This window comes from Elephantulus edwardii, unplaced genomic scaffold, assembly GCF_000299155.1.
Source record: "Elephantulus edwardii isolate Elephantulus edwardi_28Jun2011 unplaced genomic scaffold, EleEdw1.0 scaffold00082, whole genome shotgun sequence".
NCBI classification, from domain to species: Eukaryota; Metazoa; Chordata; class Mammalia; order Macroscelidea; family Macroscelididae; genus Elephantulus; species Elephantulus edwardii.
The window spans coordinates 11,219,722-11,241,338 of NW_006399832.1; the positions used below are offsets into that span (position 1 = coordinate 11,219,722).

General features: G+C 39.0%; 1 protein-coding gene and 1 pseudogene across 1 annotated transcript in view; one reads left to right on the forward strand and one right to left on the reverse strand.

The window, feature by feature from the left end:
• Positions 1–21,048, forward strand: part of LOC102850039 — a 36,635-nt pseudogene extending 15,587 nt beyond the window's left edge.
• A 59-nt stretch (positions 21,049–21,107) lies between these two features.
• Positions 21,108–21,617, reverse strand: part of TMEM167A (transmembrane protein 167A) — a 34,731-nt gene continuing 34,221 nt past the window's right edge. Inside the window, exon 4 of the mRNA XM_006889891.1 lies at positions 21,108–21,178. Within this exon, the coding sequence (XP_006889953.1) occupies positions 21,108–21,178 (71 nt within the window). The remainder of the gene's footprint in view (positions 21,179–21,617) is intronic.

The window sequence follows — 21,617 nt, forward strand, 5'->3', positions numbered from 1 at the left end:
AACAACAACAACAACAACAACATTATATTAGTTGTTCTTTATTTAAGACTCTTGTTTAGAGTCAACAAGACCTCATGGAAGGCCTCTGTATTAAAAAGTCAGTTGTTATTATATTTTAGAGGATCATTCTTCTCAGTGGCACAGCACTCTTCTATCAATATGGTGTACTGAGGTAACCTGGGGTTTCTGTAATGCTGAACCTTGTACCGCTGGGGTGTCAAATATCATAACAGTTACCCATGGTGGACACCGTTTGATGGATCACCAAGTTTAAGATAGATTTGGAAGCAAGACTGGTATCCACTTCCTAAACAACACATCTCTGGAAACTCTATGAACTCTCAGAAATGGCAATAGTTATAGAAAGGTTTTAGGTGTTTTGTTTATAGGGTCACTATGTGTCTGTGCTCGCCACATAGTGCTGATGGCAATCACCAACAACAGCAACAACATTAGAGTAATGGGACCGTGGAATTTTGTGTCCCATATGTCTATCTAGAGGGTGAATATTTTCCCCACCTCCTCAAAATAACAAGCATTGTAATTACAAGAGTCTCCATCCTCTTAGGAGGAGGCATACCTGTTGTTGCTATGTGCCATTGACTCATCTGTGACTCTTAGCAACCCAATGTACAGCATCTCTGGACCCTGACCTATCCTGAGCAAGTCTCACTGACTCCAACAAACATACCCACATTACACCAGTTACTGTGCAAATCCATCTCATCCAGGGTCCTTCTCTCCTGCACTGTTCTTCCACCCTTCCAAGTCCGATGTTCTTCTCCAAGGACTGGTCCCTTCTAGCCATGTGCCCAAAGTATGTGAGATAAAGCTTCAAAATCCTAGCCTCCAAGGAGAAACTAGATTTCACCCTCTCCAAGATAGACCTGTCTGTTCTCTTGGTGGCTCATGGTTAGTTTAATATTCTTCTCCAGCACCACAGTTCAAAGGCGTTGATTCTACTTCTGTCATCTGTAGTCATTGTTCAGCTCTCTGATGCATAGCAAGAAACTGCAAAGACCATGTCCTGGATACAGCACACCATAGTCCCTAGACTGACATCATTACTCTTTAGCACTTTGGAGAGGTCTCTGACAGGAGACTTCCCCAGTACAATTTGTCTTTTGATTTCTTGAATGTTGGTGCCAAGAGTGTTGATCGTGGAGCTGAGCAAGCTGAAGCTGTTTACAACCTCATTCTCTTCTCCATCTATCATGGTGTCAGTTGGCCCAGTGGTGAGAACATTTGTCTTCTTGTTGTTGAGCTTCAATCCATATTGAAGACTATTAGGGTGAGGGGAGGATCATCTGTTAACAACTCAAATTGTAAAATTAAGGGACAGATGCCTAAGTGTGCTTCCTTGAATTACAGTAAGTAAAAATACATTGAGGTCGTCAGGAGAAATTAATCCACGCAGAGTTGGTCTTTGTATGTTCTATCAATAGAAGTGGAATTTCCTGTTAAGCTTTTGTTGAAGTTTTAATGTATTAAGTCAATAAATTACTCTTTGAATAAACTACTCTTTTATATGTCTTAAGGCCATGATTTATTTTAAAAAATTGTTGTTTCTGTTGTTGTTATGTGCTGTGGATTCAGAATTGACTAATAGACAACTCTCCACTGGATTTTCAGAGGCAATAAATGACAGGAAAGGAGATTGTCCATTTTCTCTCACAGAGCATATGATGGATTTGAGCAGTGTGCCTTTGAGTTGGCAGCACAACTTCTTACCAGACCAGAAGCCACCAGACCTCAGGAACCATAAAGAGAAAAATTTAGAATTTGTCAAGATATAAGTAAGGGAAAAAAAACCTTTAATTTTTTAATACTAATTTATGGTTTCCACTGGTGATTAAGATTTACCTACAATGAAAGCCTCTGACAATGAAATGGACAAGTTAAGGACCTGATAATCTAAACTCCACCACTGTGTGCACCTGAGGGGCTGTAATATTGCTGCACTGCAAAGGTACCTTCTTGCCCAGCTCTTCTTATCTGCACTATGATATCTGGATTGGAGACCAGAGACCACTGAGAACCCTTCCAACGCAAAGTCTATGATTACCAAATTTTAAGCAGGTATAAAATGATAACATGTAGGAGATCCTCAAAGCTACATAATTTTATTTCAAATCAATGTTAAGGCTTATCAGAATATGGTATGCTGTGGTTGATTTTGTTGTTGTTATGTGCCGTCAAGTCGCTTGCGACTCATAGCGACCCTATGTACAACAGCCCTAAAATCTACTCTGTCCTGTGCCAGTTGCACTGTCTCTGATACACGCATCCTGATTACCCCAGTCACTGAATCAATCCACCTCATAGAGGGTCTTCCCCTCCCACGCCTGCTCTCCACCCTACCAAGCATGATGTCCCTCTCCAAGGACAGGTCCTCCTTACTACATGTCCAAAGAATGTTAGACGGAGCCTCAGAATCCTTGCCTCCAAGGAGCCTTTCCAGGATGAATCTTTTTGTTTTCCTAGCAGTCCATGGTACTCTCAATACTCTGCTCCAGCATCACAGCTCAAAGGCATCAATTCTCCTTTTATCCCCTTAGTCATTGTCCAACTCTCTGATGCATAACAAGTTATAGTAAAGACCATGGCCTGTATCAGATGCACCTTAGTCTCCAGAGAGACACCATTGCTCTTCAGTACTTTGGAGAGGTCCCTAACAGCAGACTTTCAAAATATTTTTATATTCCTGAAATTTCAACACAGAATGAAATTTTGAAGTTTTAAAGAGTTAACACTCAAACCCAAGCCCACTGCCATCAAGCCAATTCTAACTCAAGTGAACCTTTCATTGGAATCTTATGCTGGAAATATTAATGGGAGCAAACAGCCTTATGTTCCCAAATGGCTGTTAGATATGAACCATGAATCTTTTACTTAGCAACTCAATACATAAACTACAATACCACCAGCACCCACCTAAATAAAAAATAAAAAACCAAGCCTACTGCTGTCAAGGAGATTCCACTTCATGGTGACCCCTATTGGGTTTCCAAGGTTATAAATATTTACAGGAGGCGACTGCCCAGTTACCACCATCAGAGCAGCTGGTAGATTCAAACCCCCAACCTTTCAGTCAGCAGCCCATCATGGAAGGCACCAGCCAACAGGGCTCCTTGAAAAGATAATAGGAGAATCTATTAACATCTGCCTTAGAAAGCTTTAGGAGTATAATTCATAGAGAGTTGTTCTGCTAACATAAAGGTGGCAGGTTTAAATGCAGCAGTAGCTCAATGGGAGAAAGATAGGAAAATCTTCTCCTAAGGTACTTACAGTCTCTGAAATCCATTGGAGGGTAAGCTATGAGCCAGCTCTGACTCAATGATCATGAGTTTGAGGGGGTACTTATTGTCATCTTAGTGCTTTATTTTTGATAGGAATGTTTTGGAAATCACTAGACTTTTACTTGGTACACTTAAAAAACATACAGTTGTTGTTTTTATGTGCCATAGAATCGCCTGCCACCCATAGTGACCCTATACATAGCAGCTCTGAACCCTGTCCTGTCCTGAGCCAGTCTCACGAATTCCAATACACCTACCTCTATTGCGTCGGTCACTGTGTCAATCCTTCTCTTCTGGGGTCTTCCTCTCCTGCACTGTCCTACCACCCTTCCGTGCATGATGTCCTTCTCCAAAGACTGGTCTCTCCTGGCCACATGCCCAAAGTATGTAAAATGGTGCTTCAAAATCCTAGGCTCCAAGAAGAGACTCAATAGAACTTTTTAAAATAAAATAATTAACCTGACATTAAAGAATGACACAAATTTTTTTTTCTGAGAGTGAGAGAGGGGAGCTGGGAAAAGGGATAAACCAAAACAGCACATGGAGTGCAGTGAGAGTAGGGAGAAAAATATCATATAATTAAAGGCTTGGAAGTAACACTATATATTTCCCCCCCCCCTTTCTCTCTTATGTTGTTATGGACATTCCCATTTCCACAGTATAGCTATGGATGAGTTTTTGTTTACTAATATTAGGCTGATAAAGTAAATCTGAAAGTCAAGGAAGAAATGAGTCTGTGAATATTTCTAATTAAATGTAACCTCAGTTGAGATAGCGGAATGTCTCCTTTAACACTTTAAAAAGACCAAAGTGAGCCTTTGTGTACTTCTGGCAAGGTGAATTCTTGAGTATAAAACTTCCAACCACAATATAATTTCCAAGAATATGTCTGAAAAAAAAATAATCTTTATTCTCTAAGAGCTCTTTGTACAAATTTAAACAACTGCTGGGAAATGAAGTGGGGCCCAGTGAAGAACAGCTTGTACTATAAATTCAGGAGGGTCATAGATTTTTCAGAGAGTAAAAATTTTTAGAGCTTTAATCCAACCCCTGGGATATGAGATTTGCCCCAAAGTTCTGAGCTACTGCAAGAACTGCAGTTCTCTCCTACTTCCCATTACGTAAAAAGAAACGGAGAACGTGTTCACTTTCTAGGACTCCAGGTCTATCAGTCACTTATATTATCTTAAACTGTCTTTTTGCATCTGTGCCATAGCATAATTGCAACTCTGTTTGCATGGAAGGAAGAAGTGGGAGAAGGGAATGCAAATGAGCTTTGAAGGCCTTATGTGGACAAGAACGTTACACAGAATGTGCTGAGTAGCATTTGTCTCCTCCAGAAGCTGCCAACACTACTAAACTAAGACTATAGGATTTCTTTTCATTTTAAAGTTCAACAAGTTTATTTTCTAGGAGCTGATTTTTCTGGAATTCTATGATTAATTAAAAGCTGAGAAATGGAAAGAGAATAGAATAAAGATCCCTATGGGTTAGATCAGAGTATTAATGTTCTTAGATAGAAAGTGAACTTGTGTTGAAGAACAAGATTCAGGTACTGTGAAGTCCGATCACATTAGCACCAGCTCACCAGTACCTCCCAATGAGCACTCATTTCCTTCTAACTCCACTGGGTGTGAGAGGCAGAGCGCCCAAGATCATCTATCACTTTGTTGGACTTCTTCACAGTCCCTCTGCTTCCCAACTGAGTTATTTATGTAATATTATTCCACATAGGAAAGCCCAGCTGTTAAGTGTTTAGAATCAGAAATAAGAACATGATTTTATTAGATCTTTCATCTTGTCTGCAGCGTTTTCCTTGATTTAAATAATGAAAAGAGCGTGATAGTGCCTGTGCCATAATTCACTCGTAGTAGGTACTTTTGGTGAGTGGGTGTCTTTTTCTTTACTTTAGATTCCAGAATGGCATTTATGTCAAGTGATATAATCTATGTGTGAGATTATATCATCATCTGGTGAGTTTGTATCCATACACCTGAGGCAGACATAGGAAAGGTAAAAAGGCAAAACTAAACTAAGATTGATGGTAACCAGAGGAAGGTATGAGAAAGGGAAGTGTTTCAGGGATTAGAAAGGTTTGAACATAGAAAGCATGTGGTGCTGCTTATAAATAAAAGAAACCTAGGAGATGCAGGTTTGAAAGGGGGGCTAAATTATCTTTTGTGTATAGTGTATTTGAATTGTTGGAGGTGTATTTGAAGGATCTTAGAGGGCATGATGATGACTTTGTAATAAATCAGTTTGGCAAGGCTAAATGGCATTTCCTAGAATTCTTTTCCCTTTAAATTTCCAGGTAGGGTGGACTACAAAGGAGTCTGGTGTGAAAGTTGGAGGGCAGAGGTCACACAGCAGCTATTTTGAAAGACTTAATATGTTATCATGAATCTGCTAAAATTGATGACATGAGGCACCAGACGAGCTAACAATTCTCCCACTCTCTCCTGGATCCTCCAGTGTTTCCGGTTTCTGGGTAGCTGCGTACGTTTAATTTCAGGATGCACACTGACTTTCCTAGGGCTCCCACAGTACCAAGGGCAGAGGCATGAGTTTCAGACTGTTCTTGAGTTTCCTCTTTTTTAGGTAGTGTGTTCTGTGGAGTTTAAGTTCCAGCATCAGACACAAAGACAACAGCTGTATTCTACTAAACAAGTTCCGACAATTGTGAGGTCAGATCTCTACATACAGTTGGAGACGCCACCATTTTTATAATTTAGTGGTATGTTATATGTTTATTTGGGTTGAAGATACTTTTGGCTATAAATTTTATGAGCCTGAATATTTACATAGCTCAGCTGATTTTTCTATTGAAGCTGCTTGTGTGTGGGTGACCCTTTTCTATGGCCAAAACCCCTACATGATTTGAGGCCAATTTTCTTCCAACTCACATCATTCTTTCTCTTTGTTCTTTGTAGTAGTTTTCTATCAATTTATTTACCACTTAAAACTCTGAGCAGGGAAACTGTCTGGGTCTTGGAATATGCTGTTGCTTCTACCTCTTTGCTCATGCTTTTTCTTTCATCCACATTGGTGTTAAATTCCATCGAGTTGCCTGAGACTCATAGCAACCCTTTGTACAATAGCTCTGAACATTGCCCTATCTCGAGCCAGTCTCAATGACCATGACACACCCAATCCCATTGCCCCAGTTTCTGTGCATCAGTTCATTTCATCCTGGGTCTTCCTCTCTTCCACCATCCACATTAGAGCTAACATAATGAAACTGACTGCAAAGAACGGGCTTGAACATGGCACAAATAGTAAAGATGGTGCAGAATAAGGCCAGGTTTCCATCTTTTTTTCCACAGGTGTCACTATGAATTGTAGCCAAATAACAGGTACAAAACACCACCACCACCAAGGACTTGATCTAGCTTCTCAAGTCCCCTCTCCTGCCCCATCTAACTCATCCTTTAGGATTCTTATTCAGAATCATTGCCGTTGGTTCCAACTCATACTGGACACTCTGTCAGGTTTCTGAAGACTCAAAGTTGAAAGAGACTGCCCATCATTCTCCCAAGGAACCACAGGTGAATTGAGACCATGAAACTGCTGCTACAGCTCCTCCAGGGTAATCATTCAAATCAACAACACTGCCAGAGCTTCCCCAAGTTCCTTCCCAGGAGATGTGAATGCCTGTCTTTTTTAAATCATGGTCTTTACTGGTACTTAAGGCCCATGAGGGCAGGGCTGTTTGTCATGTTCCAAGCCATGCATACATACTGGCCCTAGACACATTTAGCAAACAGTTTTCAAATCAAAGGGTTCATCTAGGAATAGAAGAGATAAGGAGATAACGACATCATATGTGTGCAGGGCCAGAGTGGATTCTCTGTTCTTTGAGAGGAAAAGATTATCCTCAGAGTTATACCTTTGCTGTTTATGGCATGTAAAATTAATTACCTAAAAATTCAAGAGTCATCTCAATGATGTCTATTTGAACTTTCTTTATCAGTGCTAAACTTCTCTGAAAAGATGCTGTTGTTGATTGCCTTCGAGTCAAGAACAACTCATAGTAAACCTATGAACAAAAGGCCTGTAGCCCCTCTACAATTATTGACATATATCAAAGTTCATAGAGTTTCCGGAGGCAAGTTGTTTAGGAAGTGGATGCTACTCCTGCTTCCAAACCTGTCATAGAATGTTATTGGTTGAGTTGCCTGTGACCCATAGTGGCCCTATATATAGCAGCTTTGAACCCTTCCCTGTCCTGAGTCAGTCTCACTGATTCTGACACACCAACCTCCATTGCCCATCAATCCATCTCTTCCAGGGTCTCTGTATCCTGCATTGTCAGTCCACTCTTCTGAGCATGATGTCCTTCTCCAAGGACCAATCTCTCCTGGCCATGTGCCCAAAGCAAGTGAGGAGGAGCTTCAAAATCCTAGCCTTCAAGGAGAGACTTGGTTTCACCCTCTCCAAGACAGACCTATTTGCTTTCTTGGAAGTCCATGGTATGTTCAAGACTCTTCTCCAGCATCACAGTTCAAAAGCATTAATTCTTCAGTCATCCTTAGTCATTGTCCAACTTTCTGAAGCATAACAAGTAGTTGAGAAAACCATGGCCTGTATTAGGTGCACCTTTGTATGTAGACTGACATGGTTGCTCATCAGCACTCTGGAGAGGCCCATGACAGCAGATTTTCCCGTTGCAATTAATCTTTTGATTTCCTGACTGCTGGTGTTAAGAGCGTTGATTGTGGATCTGAGCAAGCTGTAATTGCTAACCGCCTCAATCTCTTCTCCATCTATTATGATGCCAATAGAAAAGATGCTACTCAAGGTATTACTTAAAAACAGTTCTACCAGTTGGAGTTGCCAGTGGTATAAGTGTGATTACATTGTGATTTTTAGAACTATGTCAATTAGGTTATTTGGGTTTTGATTTGTATTTAACTAATAGTAGTCTAGTAATAGAGATCATGTGAAGACCTCTCATAAAACCAAACTGACTTCATTAGCTTATATTTGTATGCCCTCCAGAAGCTTTCTTAATTTCATTCATTTCTTAACAAAATATTTTACAACTCACAGTAGTCTCAGCATTTCTCAAGATCTAAGAGATTCTGTTTGAAAAAAAAAACCCTATAACAAGCAAATAAAGAGTAAATAGTGTATGCTCCATAGTAAAATAATAGGATGTCTTACTTCACAGTTGTAAAGAATGTAGTACCAAAAAATTGCAAAAAAAAATCTCTCCTTAAATTTCCAAGAACAAATCTTTTGTCTGAGTCTGTAGATGATTTTTTAAATTTTTGTTTCTTGCAATTGATTTTTTTTTTAAACTTTACATAGGCATACCTACAAAGTTTGTATACATTTTTGATGCTACAGATTCTTTGATGCTGGCCTAGATTTATACTTTAAATGTTCCCTTATTTCTTAGTGAACAGTTTATATCTTTGCATATTATGCCCCCCCCAATCCCCCCCCCAAGCATTTAGCCTAGATGGAACATTTGGTTGAACATGTTGAAGAGGTCCAGAAGTCTTGGATAGTTTGGAAACAAATCTCACATCACCACAGATTTGTTTCTAGGTAAAATAAAGCTCAATGTGTGGATATTTCTCCATTTTAAGTATTCTCATCATCCAGTATGTTTTTTAGGGACTTACTTCTATTTCTGATACTTGTTTCTTTTCCCCTCACCTCATATGATTTGGTGATAGTTAAGGATACTAATGCAAATTTCTCTAAACGGAATTTCTTTCTTGCACATTTCTCTAAACAAGAAGGAATGGTCATTCCTCATTGAATTTGACCATCTGTCAAACTCAGTGGTCCCAAGTAAAATAATTTTTATATGCTTTTGACCTGGTCAGACATCAGAAATTTAGTGATTCTGCATAAATTCTTCTTTCTACTGGTAGCTGAAGTCTCTAGGTAGGACCAAAAAGGAACACATTCAACTACTTAACTGGAAGGTTGGAAGTATAAGGCAACTTAGAGGTGCCTCAGAAGAAAATCTACTCCCAAAAAACCTGCCAATGACAACCTTATGGAGCAAATTTCCATTTATTGTTGTGTGTCTTTGAGTCAATCAGAACAGATCCATATCAGACCCTCCAGTGGGTTTTCAGAGGCAGTTAATGGAGGAGATTGCACATCCTTTCTATTTGAACACATGGAATTTCAACACAAGTTCTCCTTGATGGCAATTGGTCTGTTATTATCTCTTAGTAATTACTACAGAACGATGAAATATACTTACAATGTACCCCAAAGACAGCTGTACCATTTAAATTTTATCTGAAGAATTTATTTGATTCAAAACCCAACTAAAAATCTGGTCATGGCAATTCATTTGGTCAAACACTTAGTTGTAACAAAGGTGTGTCTTAATTCAGTGATGGGATGCTAACAGGAGGAAGATGACAGTAAGGACAAGCTTGTCTATATTTCCAAGTAAATGGTAAAATGGTTGAGCGATCTAACTCAAGTTGTCACTGCTCAAGGCAGATTTTGGGCTGAAAATGGGACACTTGCCAGGTTATGTTTGAATGTTTAAAGCTGAGATAAACGTTGAAAATAATTTTCAACAATTAAAAACTCACTTCCATTCAGAATCGGATTCCAGCAATCTCGAAGGGGATTATAGACTTGACGTATATCCAAAGTAAAGGCCTAATCCATATGCTTTCTTGACAACTTATTAAAAGAAACAGCAGTAATATATTGAACAGCTTTAATATATTAAGCAACAGTCCCCTCTTTTATCTCCCGCAAGTTTGGTGGGCTATCTCAGTTTAGAGATTTACCAACTACATAGATTTTTCCTATTCTCATTATACTCAAAAGGTGTTGATATAAAATTTTCAACTTCTAACAGAACCTTTCACTCACTGTGCAACAAGTGAACTCATCTAGGCTGTTGAGTTCATTTTGACTTTTAGTAAACACTACAGATGTGGACTTGCCAGAAATTAGGATGATTCTCTGTACTCTGAAGATCTCTATAGTTGCTATGCGCTGATGAGTCAGACCTGACAGATCTGATTTTCCAGGGGGTTTTCAGAGGTTGTACATTGCATGGGAGATTGTCCCTTTGTCCTGTGGAGCAGCTGGTAGATTAGCACTTTGTGCCATTGGGCTGGTGGTACAACTCCTTACCTACTAGAGCTCCCCGAGGGTCATGGGAGAAATATAGGCCATGTTCTTTGCAATAACTTGCTATGCTTCAGGGATTTGGACAGTGACTAGGGATGACAGAATTGATGCCTTCGAGCTGTGTTGTTGGAGAAGAGTATTGAATATACCATGGACTGCTAGGAGAACAACAGGTTCATCCTAGAGAGGGTGAGACCAGGCTGCTCCTTGGAGGTAAGGATTCTGAAGCTTCATCTGACATACTTTGGACATGTTATAAGGTGGGACCAGTCCTTGGAGAAGGACGTCATGCTTGGGTGGGTGGAAGGACAGCGCAAAAGAGGAAGACCCTCGATGAGATGGATTGATTCAGTGACTGCATTAATGGGTACAGGTGTGTCAGAGACAATAAGATTGGCACAGAATAGAACAGGGTTTCAGGCTGTTATACATAGGGTCACTATGAGTTAAAGGTGACTCGATGGCACATAACAACATCATATCTAATATTGGGGTGGTATTTCAATTAGTATTTGAGAACTGCCTTAGGGCAAAGTAAACAAAATTACATGCACTCTTACTAGAAACCCATGAATGTGATGAGGGGTTCTCAAGAATCTTTCTTGTTTTAAGCTTTCTTCAACCTAGTATAACTTCTCAGAGGGCATCAAAGGACCACAAATCCATATTTAATGAAGGTCTGGGTTTTTTTTTTTTGATGCAAGACATTGACTACTTGTGAGGGTGTGTGCTTAAATAATCAGCTGCTTTGGCTTCCAGGGTATGAGCTAGTAAAACTTTGTAAAAACACTTACTGGCTTGTTATGTCTACCATATATGCTATGTAGATGAACCTCTAGATTATACTTTTTGTACTTCTGGTCCAAAAAACTTTGGTTGGATATACACAGTATTTTTTACTTATACAAAGGGAAGATTTTATTTTTCTAAGACTTTTGTGTTAGGTATGGGGGAACAAAAATGTATTATCAATTTTGAAATATGGACAGTAACGAGAAAAATACAAGGCCCTTCAAGATGCACTTCCTAATCTCTTACCACTCACCAAGCTGTATAAGCTTCCTACTTGGTTGTTGAAAGACCTGCCCTTGCCCTTTATATTTTCATCTTTCCTGAATTACTGTGTTTGTTTCAAGCAGTGTTCTCCTTTAAGTAAGTCTGCTAAGATTGTCATTCTTCGTGGTTTTCTACAAGACCCTGGAGCTTATCATAGTAATAAATACTATCCCAATGTACTTTAAAGAAATGACTTAATATCTCTCACCTAATGCATTATAAAATACCAGTGGGAAGAAAACAGTATAATGATCTTCAATTGTAACATACCATATGCATTTTATAAATGGTGAGTATAATTTGTTGTCATTTAGGTGTCGAGTATGCCTCATGTTGTTGTTGTTAGGTACTGTACATTCGAGTATGACTGATAGTGACCCTGTGGATAACAGATCTGAACCCTGTCCTATCCTGTTATCCTTGCACTTCCTGACACATTAGAGCCCATTGTGGAAGTCACTTTGTCAATCCACGTGGTCATAGGTCTTCCTTTCCTTTGTCAATCCTCTACATTTCCTAGCCTGATGTCCCTCTTCAAGGAATCACCCTTTATAGATACATGCCCCAAGTATGTGAGGCGAAACCTCATCATCTTTGCCTCCAAAGGACACTCTTGTCTGCACCCTCTCCAAGACCTATTTGTTCTTTTGACAGTCCATGGGATGTTCACTGCTCTAATCAACACATCTCAAAGGCATCAATGATTCTTCTATCCTTACTCATTGTTCACCTCTCAGACGCATAGCAAGTGATCAGAAAGAGCATGGCCTGAATCAGACATGTCTTAGTCCTCAAACTGACATCACTACTCCTCAATAATGTGGAGAAGTCTCTAACTACAGACTTTCCCAGGACAATACATCTCTTAATTTCCTGACTGCTGGTACCAACGATGTTAATTGTGGATCCAAGTGAGATGTTGAGGACAGTTACAATCTTTTTTCCATCTGTCATGATACTGCCAGTGATAAGAATCGTTTTCTTGACACTGAGATGCATATACGAGGATATATGCTTTGATCCAATGCAACAAGTGCTTCAAGTCCTCCTCACTTTCAGTAAGCAAGGTTGTGTCATCTGCATAATGTAGGTTATTGATGAGTCTCCATCTAATTCTGATGCCATATTCCTCTTGAAAATTCTTTTGAAAATTTGTTCCAATACTTTCATAGTATGAGATGAAATGGACTAGATTTGGACACTTTGAATCAGACAGGGAATTAAAAACAGAAGAATGGCATTGCATTCATCATCAAAAAGTCAATTTCAAGTTCTATCCTGAAACACTGTTGGAGTGCTATTATCCACATGCATAAAAGAAAGGCCTGTTAATACAACCATTACTCAAATGTACACTCCTACACCTAGAGCCAAAGAGGACGAAACTGGTATTTTTCACCAAATCTTGCAGTCAGAAATTGACTGAACATGCAATCAGGATGCATTAATGATAACTGGTGACCGGAATGCAAAAGTTGGGAAACAGTGAAAAACGAATGTTACGTGCTGTCGAGTCACCTCCAACTCATAGTAACCCTATGTACAACAGCTCTAAACCCTGCTCTATACTGTGCCAATGCCAATGCCTCTGTCTCTGACACACTACTCCCATTACCCCAGTCACTGAATCAATCCATCTCATCCAGGGTCCTCCTCTCTTGCAGTGTCCCTCCCAAGCATGATGTCCCTCTCCAAGGACTGGTCTCTTTACAACATATCCAAAGTAGTTGGAAAGTATAGGTTTAGTGATAGAACCGAGGCTGGAAAGAGGATGACCGAATTCTCTATTTTCAATCATTTATTCATTGCAAATATATTTTTTTTAATGACACAAATGATGATTTTATACATGGATCTCACCTGATGGGCTGCATAGGAATCAGACCGTCTACACCTGTGGAAGGAATCCCTGGAAAAGCTCAGTATTTGGTCAAAACTAGGCTAGGGGTTGACCGTTGGCCAGAAAATCAGCTACTCATACCTAAGTTTAAATTGAGGCTAAAGAAAATAAAAATAAGTCCACAGGAACCAAGATACGATCTTGAATGTATTCCATCTAAATTTCAAGATATCTTAAGAATAGGTTTGAAGCATTGAACATCAGTGATTGAAGACCAGGTAAGTTATGGGATGATTATCAAGGATATCATCCATGAAGAAAACAAAAGGTCATTACAAAGACAGAGGAGAAAGAAAAAAGCAAAACAAACCAAAACATCAAAATGGATGTCAGAAGAGACTCTAAACATTGTACTAGTGTTGAGAAGCCAAAACAAAGGGAAAATAAGATGAAGTAAAAGCTGAACAGAAGATTTCAAAGGTCAGCTGAAAAGACAAAGTATTATAGTGGAATGAACAGAAAGGTAGAATTGGAGAATAAAAATGGAAGAACTAGCTCTGCATTTCTCAGGCTTAGAGAACTGAAAAACAAAGTTAAGGATTGAGTTGCAATACTGAAAGATGCTATGGGCAATATACTGAAAAGCCCAGAAAGCATGAAAAGATGGAGAGAATAGAGTCACTGTACAAGAAAGAATTGATTGACACTGAAAAATTTCAGGAAGTACCATATGAGCAGGAGCCAATGGTAATGAAGAAGTGGAAGCTGCATTGAAGCACTGGCAAAATATAAGGCCCCAGGAACTGATGGGATACCAGTTGACTTATTTCAACAGATGAAGTTCTGGATGTGCTCACCACTCTATGCCAGGAAATATGGAGTACAGCTGAAGGGCCAACGGATTTTAAAAGATCTGTCTTTGTTCCTATCCTCAAGAAAGGTGATCCAACTGAATGTGGAAATTATCAGACAATATCATTGATATCAAATGCAAGCAAAATACTGAAGATCATTCAAAAAAATGGCTAGAACAGCATAGATAGGGAACTGCCACAAGTTCAAGCAGGATTTAGAAGAGGTCATGGCAACAGGGATATCATTGTTGATGTTAAATGATTCTAGATAAAAAGACCAGAAGAATGTCTATTAATGCTTTATTGACTATTCAAAGGTATTTGTGTGGATCATACAACAAGTTATGGCTAACACTGAGAAAAATGGGAATCCCAGAGCACTTGTTGTCATTTGAAACCTATACCTAGAGCAGGAGGCTGTTGTATGACTCTCAGCTGTCCTATCCTGTGTCAACTTCACAATCTCTGACACACTCGAGTCCACTGCTACAGTCATTGCATCAATACAACAGGTTAGGGTCTTCCTTTCCTTCACTGTCTCTCCACCTTTCCAAGTATGATGTCCTCTTCTAAGGAATAGATGTTCCTAGCAACATGCCCAGGCATGAGAAGAAACTTTGCCATCCTTGCTTCCAAAGAGCAATCTGACTTTACCTTCTCCAAGATTTGTCTGTTCTTTTGGCAGTCCATGGGCTATCAGTACTCTACTCCAACACCGTAACTCAAAGGCATCAATTTTTGTCATCCTTATTCACCGTCCAGTTCTCAGATGCATAGCAAGCGAATGAGAAGACCATGGTCTGTATGGACTGCAATTTCCTTTTCCAATGTCTCCTAATCTTGACTACTGATACTAAGTGTATTTACTGTGGATCCAAGCAAGATTAAGTCATTGACAGATTCAATTTTTTCTCCTTTTATCATGATGTTGTTCCTTGGTAAAAAACAAAACAAAACAAAAAACAAACAAAAATTGGTCCACACAAATATTTCAGGAAATAGTTGATCAAGAGCCAATGGTAAGGAAGGGAGAAATTTAAGCTACAATGAAGACATTGGCAAAAAATAAGGACGGAACCAAAGGGATACCAATGACAGATGTGTCATGTTTCAAATGACAGGGGTGGCCCTGGATATGCTCACCGGTCTATGCCAGGAAATGTGGACAACAGCTGCCTGCATGACTGGAAGAGATCCACATTTGTTCCCATTCCCAAGAAAGGTGATCCAACAGAATGTGGAATTTACCAAACAGTAGCATTAATATCACATGCAAAGTAAAACAGTGCTGACAATCACTCAAAGACACTGTCTGAACAATGCAAGGGAATACTACAAGGTTTAAAATTAAGAAAGGTGTACAACAGGGTTGTATCCTTTCCCTATACCTACTCAATATGTATGTTGAGCATAAAAGTCTTACCATTTACTACTAAACCCAAACCCCAAAATACACTGCCACTGAGTCAATGTCAACTCATGGTGAACTTCCATCAAGTTCCAATGGTTAAGTCTTTGTAAGAGAAGAATGTCCATCCTTTTCCCAAGGAGAGACTGGCATATTCAAACAGCTGACATTTGGTTAGCAGCTCATCACGTTAAGCACTATGCTAAGCCTGTTGGGTTCCTTATTATTTACTATGGAATTATTTTCCATAGTAAATACTATGGATCTCTTCTGTAAAAACTAGAGATCTTTCCATTTTTAATTCTATAAATGAGAAAATTACCACATTCAAATCTATTTTATCCCAGTATAAAATATTCTGATATGCAAAATATGGAGATGAAAGGATCTATCACAAAATCATTAGCTTTCTTTTGTATACTTGGAACGGGAGGTAGTTGTCAGAACAGAGCAAGGGAACACTGCATGGTTCAAAATTGGGAAGGGTGTGCGCCAGGGATGTGTCTTATTGTCAAACTTTTTCAATCTCTATGCAGAACAGATATCTGGGAGGCTGGGCTCTATGAAGAGAAATGTGGCATCAGGACTGGAGGAAGACTCATCATCAACAATCTGCATTATGCAGATGACACAACCCTGCTTGCTGAAACTGAGAACCTGAAGTGCTTGCTGCAGAAGGTGAAGGACTGCAGCCTTCAATATGGATTGAAGCTCAATATCAAGACAACAAAGATTCTCATCAGTGGGCTGATTTGCACCATCATGATGGATAGTGGAGAGACGGAGATTGTAAACACTTTTAGTTTGCTTGGCTCCACAATCAACACTCTTGGCCCCAGCAGCCAGGAAACTAAAAGATATATTGCGTTGGGAAAGTGCTGTCAGAGACCTCTCTAGAATACTGAAGAGCAAGGGAGCAAGGGTTTCAGTCTGGAGGCTAAGGTGTGCCTGAAACAGGCCACGGTCTTTGCAATCACTTTCTACGCATGAGAGGTGGACAATGATTAGAAAGAGAATTGATGCCTTTGAGCTGTGGAGTTGGAGAAGAGTATTTAATTCATCATGGACTGTTAAAAGAACAGGTTCATCCTGCAGAGGGTTAAACCAGACTGTTCCTTGGAGGTAAGGATTCTGAAGCTTTGACTGACATACTTTGGTGAGGGACCAGTCCTTGGAGAGGGACATCATGCTTGGTGGTGGTGGGGGGTGGAGGGCAGTGCAGGAGAGTAAGACCCTCAATGAGATTGATTCAGTGACGGGTAATGGGGGTAGGTGTGTCAGAGACAGTAAGAATGGCACAGGATGGAGCAGGGTTTAGGGTTGTTGTACAGAGGGTTGCTATGAGAAACAGGCAACTCGAAAGCACATAACCACCACCACCATCTTTAGACAGTGCTGTTTTGAATTCAGACATGTAAGGTTACTGAAGACAGAGGCTGGCACATGAACACAATGTACTGGACCTGAACCCAAATCTTCTTAAAATAGATCATGCAAGAATTGCCTTTTGTCCAACCATCTTGAACATCTGAACATCCATGTACTTCTGCAACTTGTATAGCTATGGCCAATTAGTAAGTAAATGTTAGCACAAAGCAATTCTAATATGTTGCTGTTATTATGTGCCGTCGAGATATATATACTCTGGAGCCTGAAAGGAGGTTAGGAGCATTTGAAACTTGCAACTGTGAATTTCAGCGCCCACCACCCCAACCCTCCATTTAGCCCTTCAAGTGGACTAGAGGCTAAAGTTCATCTTTAATCTCTTCTGTACCTAACTCTACTACCAAGTCTTGAGAGGGTCTATAGAACATTTTGTGAGTTAAACCTATCCTTTGGATTAGAGAACATGAGTCAGTGAAAACTCTAAATACATAAAGAAAATGCAAACTGCTTTTCTTCAGAAGACTCTGTCTTTCCTTCTCCTGCAGCGAGTTTCCTTTGAAAAGTCCTAACAGTGGGGTTAGAAATGAGTGACCTCCTACTAATTTACATAGGATGCATTTTTTTATTTGCTACCACAAATTTTCCAAAAACATTGTTTCTTCTACCATTTTTTATCTACCTTCTCCACAATGTTTTATTATTGTCTTAGAATTAATTATCTATATTCTTACCCTTTTCATGTTGTTGTTATGTGCCGTCGAGTCTTGCGACTCATAGCGACCCTATGTACAACAGCCCTAAACTCCGCTCTGTCCTGTGCCAATCACACTGTCTCTTGACACTCCCATCCCAATTATCCCAGTCACTGAATCAATCCACTTCATAGAGGGCCTTCCTCTCCTGCGCTGTCCCTCCACCCTCCCAAGCATGATGTCCGTCTCCAAGGACAGGTCTCTCCTCACAATATGTCCAAAGTATGTTAGATGGAGCCTCAGAATCCTTGCCTCCAAGGAGCCACCTGGTTTAACTCTTTCGGGGACAAATCTGTTTGTTTTCCTAACAGTCCATGGTATTCTCAATACTCTTCTCCAGCACCACAGCTCAAAGGCATCAATTCTCCTTCTATCCTCCTTGGTCATTGTCCAACTCTCTGATGTATAAAAAGTGATTGCGAAGACCATGGCCTGTATCAGATGCACCTTAGTCTCCAGAGACACCACTGCTCTTCAGTACTTTGGAGAGGTACCTAACAGCAGACTTTCCCATGGCAATGCGCCTTTTAATTTCCTTGCTTCTGGTCCCAAGACTGTTGACTGTGGAGCCAAGCAAACTAAAGCTGTGTACAATCTCAATCTCTTCACCAACCATCCTGATGCTGCCAATTGGTCCAGTGGTGAGAATCTTTGTCTTATGGACATTGAGCCTCAATCCATATTGTAGGCTGTAGTCCTTGACACTCTGCAGCAGGCACTTCAGGTCTTCTTCAGTTTCAGCAAGCAGGGTTGTGTCATCCGCATAACGCAGATTGTTGATAAATCGTCCACCAATCCTGACCCCACATTTCTCCTCATAGGTCCCCGTACGGGCCTTTTCATGATAGGCTTACTTAATATTAAAATTAGCTTTGCAAAGTCTGGTTGGCAGAAGAGATGAGATACCAGATAGCCACACAGAAAAGTGGCACATATATGCTGACAAAAAGTTCTAGTTTTGGGATACCAAGGATATGCCCAAGAGGCAGTAAGAATTATCATAACCTGATTCCTAATCTAAGCTGTATCACTTCAAAACACCAACCCTCCCCCCCCCCAAAAAAAAATCCCAAAACAAAAAACCTTAAGGAACATATTCTAAGCTTTTCTGTTTTGTAGGATTCATTCCCATTAGGTTAAGGTAGTCTTAAAAAGGTGGCTTGTAATTTCACACTGATTTTATAGAAATTGCTATTAGTAGATTTATAATTTTTCTTTTAAGGAGATAGGCATTTTAAAACAAACTTAAAATTTCACTTTGAGAACAGATTTTCTCATAGCTATAATAAGCTACCTCAGAAGAAAGGTCTGGCAATCTATTTCTAAAAATCAACCACTGAAAATCTACACAGTTCCATCTTGAACATAAGACTGCCATAAATTAGAACCAAGTCAGTAACTGGTTTATTACAGGAAAAAGTTTAACTTAGATTTAAAGCCTACAAATATTTCTATGTATACATACTTGTGTGTACACATGCAGAACAAATAATCTTTCATAATTTAACTTCCTTGAGTTCTCAGGATTCCTGGGGGCACAATGTTTAAAGGACTCAACTGACACAAAAACACTGAACTGTCTAAACCTACCAGCTGCTCTGCAAGAGCAAGATATAGTGGTTAGTCTCACGTCAAGACTGACAGCCTTGGAAACTATGAAACAATTGTTCTGTCCTCTAGGTACAGACTCGAAAACCCAATAGATGGCTGGCACTGAATTGACGGCAATGAGAAACAGGGTTGCTTTGAGTTGTAACTGAGGTGACCCTAGTGGGCTTCGATTTGGTTTGTAAGCTTCGAAAATGGTAATGTTATAAAAATCTTCCATACTTGGTGGTAGAGCTTGTATATTTAAGTCAGAGCATAGATGGAATTGAATTTTTAAAATCAGTGTCAATCTTGTTGCTATTAGGTGTTCTTTGAGTCAACTTTTATTAATTAATAAGTTGGACAACAGAATCTTTGCTTTTTGTCTTCCCTGTGCTCAAATGTACGGTTATAATCACTTTATCAAGGCATCTCACTGAGAATCTTCCAATTTTTCTTAGCTGATCCTCTACTTTTGAAGTATGATTTCCGTTTTCAAGGGAGTAGAATGCGTCCTCTTGACAACACACCAAAGTATAAGAGACTAAGATTCACTATTTGTCCTTCTAAGAAGCATTCTGGCTGTAAAAAATACCAGTTATTCACATTTCTACCACTATTTGAACATGAACAGTGAACATTTTATCCTAGAATATATGTATGTTGATTAACAATCTACATACGTATGTATGATGATAATATGTACTGAGCAGGGCATCAACATTACTTTTTATATAAAGCTTGAGTTTGGAAATTTTAACTCATTTTTGGTCAAACTTTACCATTATCAAAACTAACAGACATTTATACCAAGGTATGTGGACAAGTGTATTTAAAAGCTTTTTAACATCACCTACTAGGCACGGAAAGCACAATCCAGTTCAAGTTGACAGAAAAAAAGTCCCATAAAGTAGATTTAAAGTACTGCATTTGAAAAGCAAAATAAAAATACAGTTTGCACTGTGGTGTGATTAAGAAAATTATTTCAACTTTGAAGACTTGAAACTAAAAAGAATGGAAAACATATAAGATCATTATGTGGTAATTGTGCCATTTTGTTCCAAGAATGGAGTCTTTCTCAGAGACAGAACGCTAGCTAGTCAAATTTATATTTTAGATTTTATTTGTATTTGACCGGATGTTTCAAAGGATAGTTAGTTAATCTAAATATGTAGTTAAATATGTACATTGCTGCAATAATACTTGTAAGAACTGCATAGTCTTATTTTAAATAAAATAAAAAATTAAATCCCTGTAATAAACTAGAGTTTGCTAAGAGTAGAGGTATTTGGTTACATGCACTCAAAATAGTACGGTGAGTGGAAAAGCAAGCACTGTAAATATGACTACAATCCTTACCAACACACATGGAACCATTTTTTCCCCAATAAAAAAGCTAGTCCAGAAAATGTCTCATGGTATAAAGAGTTATCATTTCCAGATCACAGTGAAAGGAACTTGAGTAATTTATCAATTCTATTTTCTACTTATGTCTTAGAAATACCTCACTAAAACTGGTATCTGACACAACAGAATGATGCTTGCAGACTGTCACATTGTAGTGACAGTACGGATATTGATAATTACAGACACATTTGGGTATTAAATGATCACCTCTTAATTAGATACTTATATAGAACATTGGTCCAATAACATGAAAAAGGAGAACAGGAGCTAGAAATGTATTTCACTTAATATTCAGACATAAAAGGTAACCATTCTGTTCATTATTCTTTGCAGATAAGTCCTTTTCCCCCCCCATGTTGAAATCTGAAGGCAATTAAATCCTGGCATTTTTCCAAGCTACTGTATGAACAGGATGCTGAAGGCCATCACTACACAGCATACAGCAACATAAGGACTCTTCCGTTCACCTGTTGGAAAAAGGGAGATATTTATCTTTATTACTGAGTGGCTACTATGGATAAAAGAATGTATTACTTAGTAAGGGGGAAGGGCATATAAGAATCAATATAAATCTTCTGCCCATTATGGCTTGGACAAAGGGGAAAAAAATCAAAACATATTAACACAAAAAAACTAGGTAACATGAAAACAAGTAAAACAGAGACTGAGTTAAATTGATTTGTAAGGCTCTATTTGTTTCATTTGTTCTTTAGCAAAACCTGAAAACACCATTCCTGTGCCACTGTGTAATCTTAGAAATTAAAAAAAAAGGGTAACAAAAGCAGAACATGGATAGAGATCCAAGAGAAATGATTTTAACTCAATTAAGAAACACTGATTTTCTTCATGTAAAAAAGTGTAACAATGAAATAATTTTTTTTTTAACTTTTCAAAGAGAAGAACGAA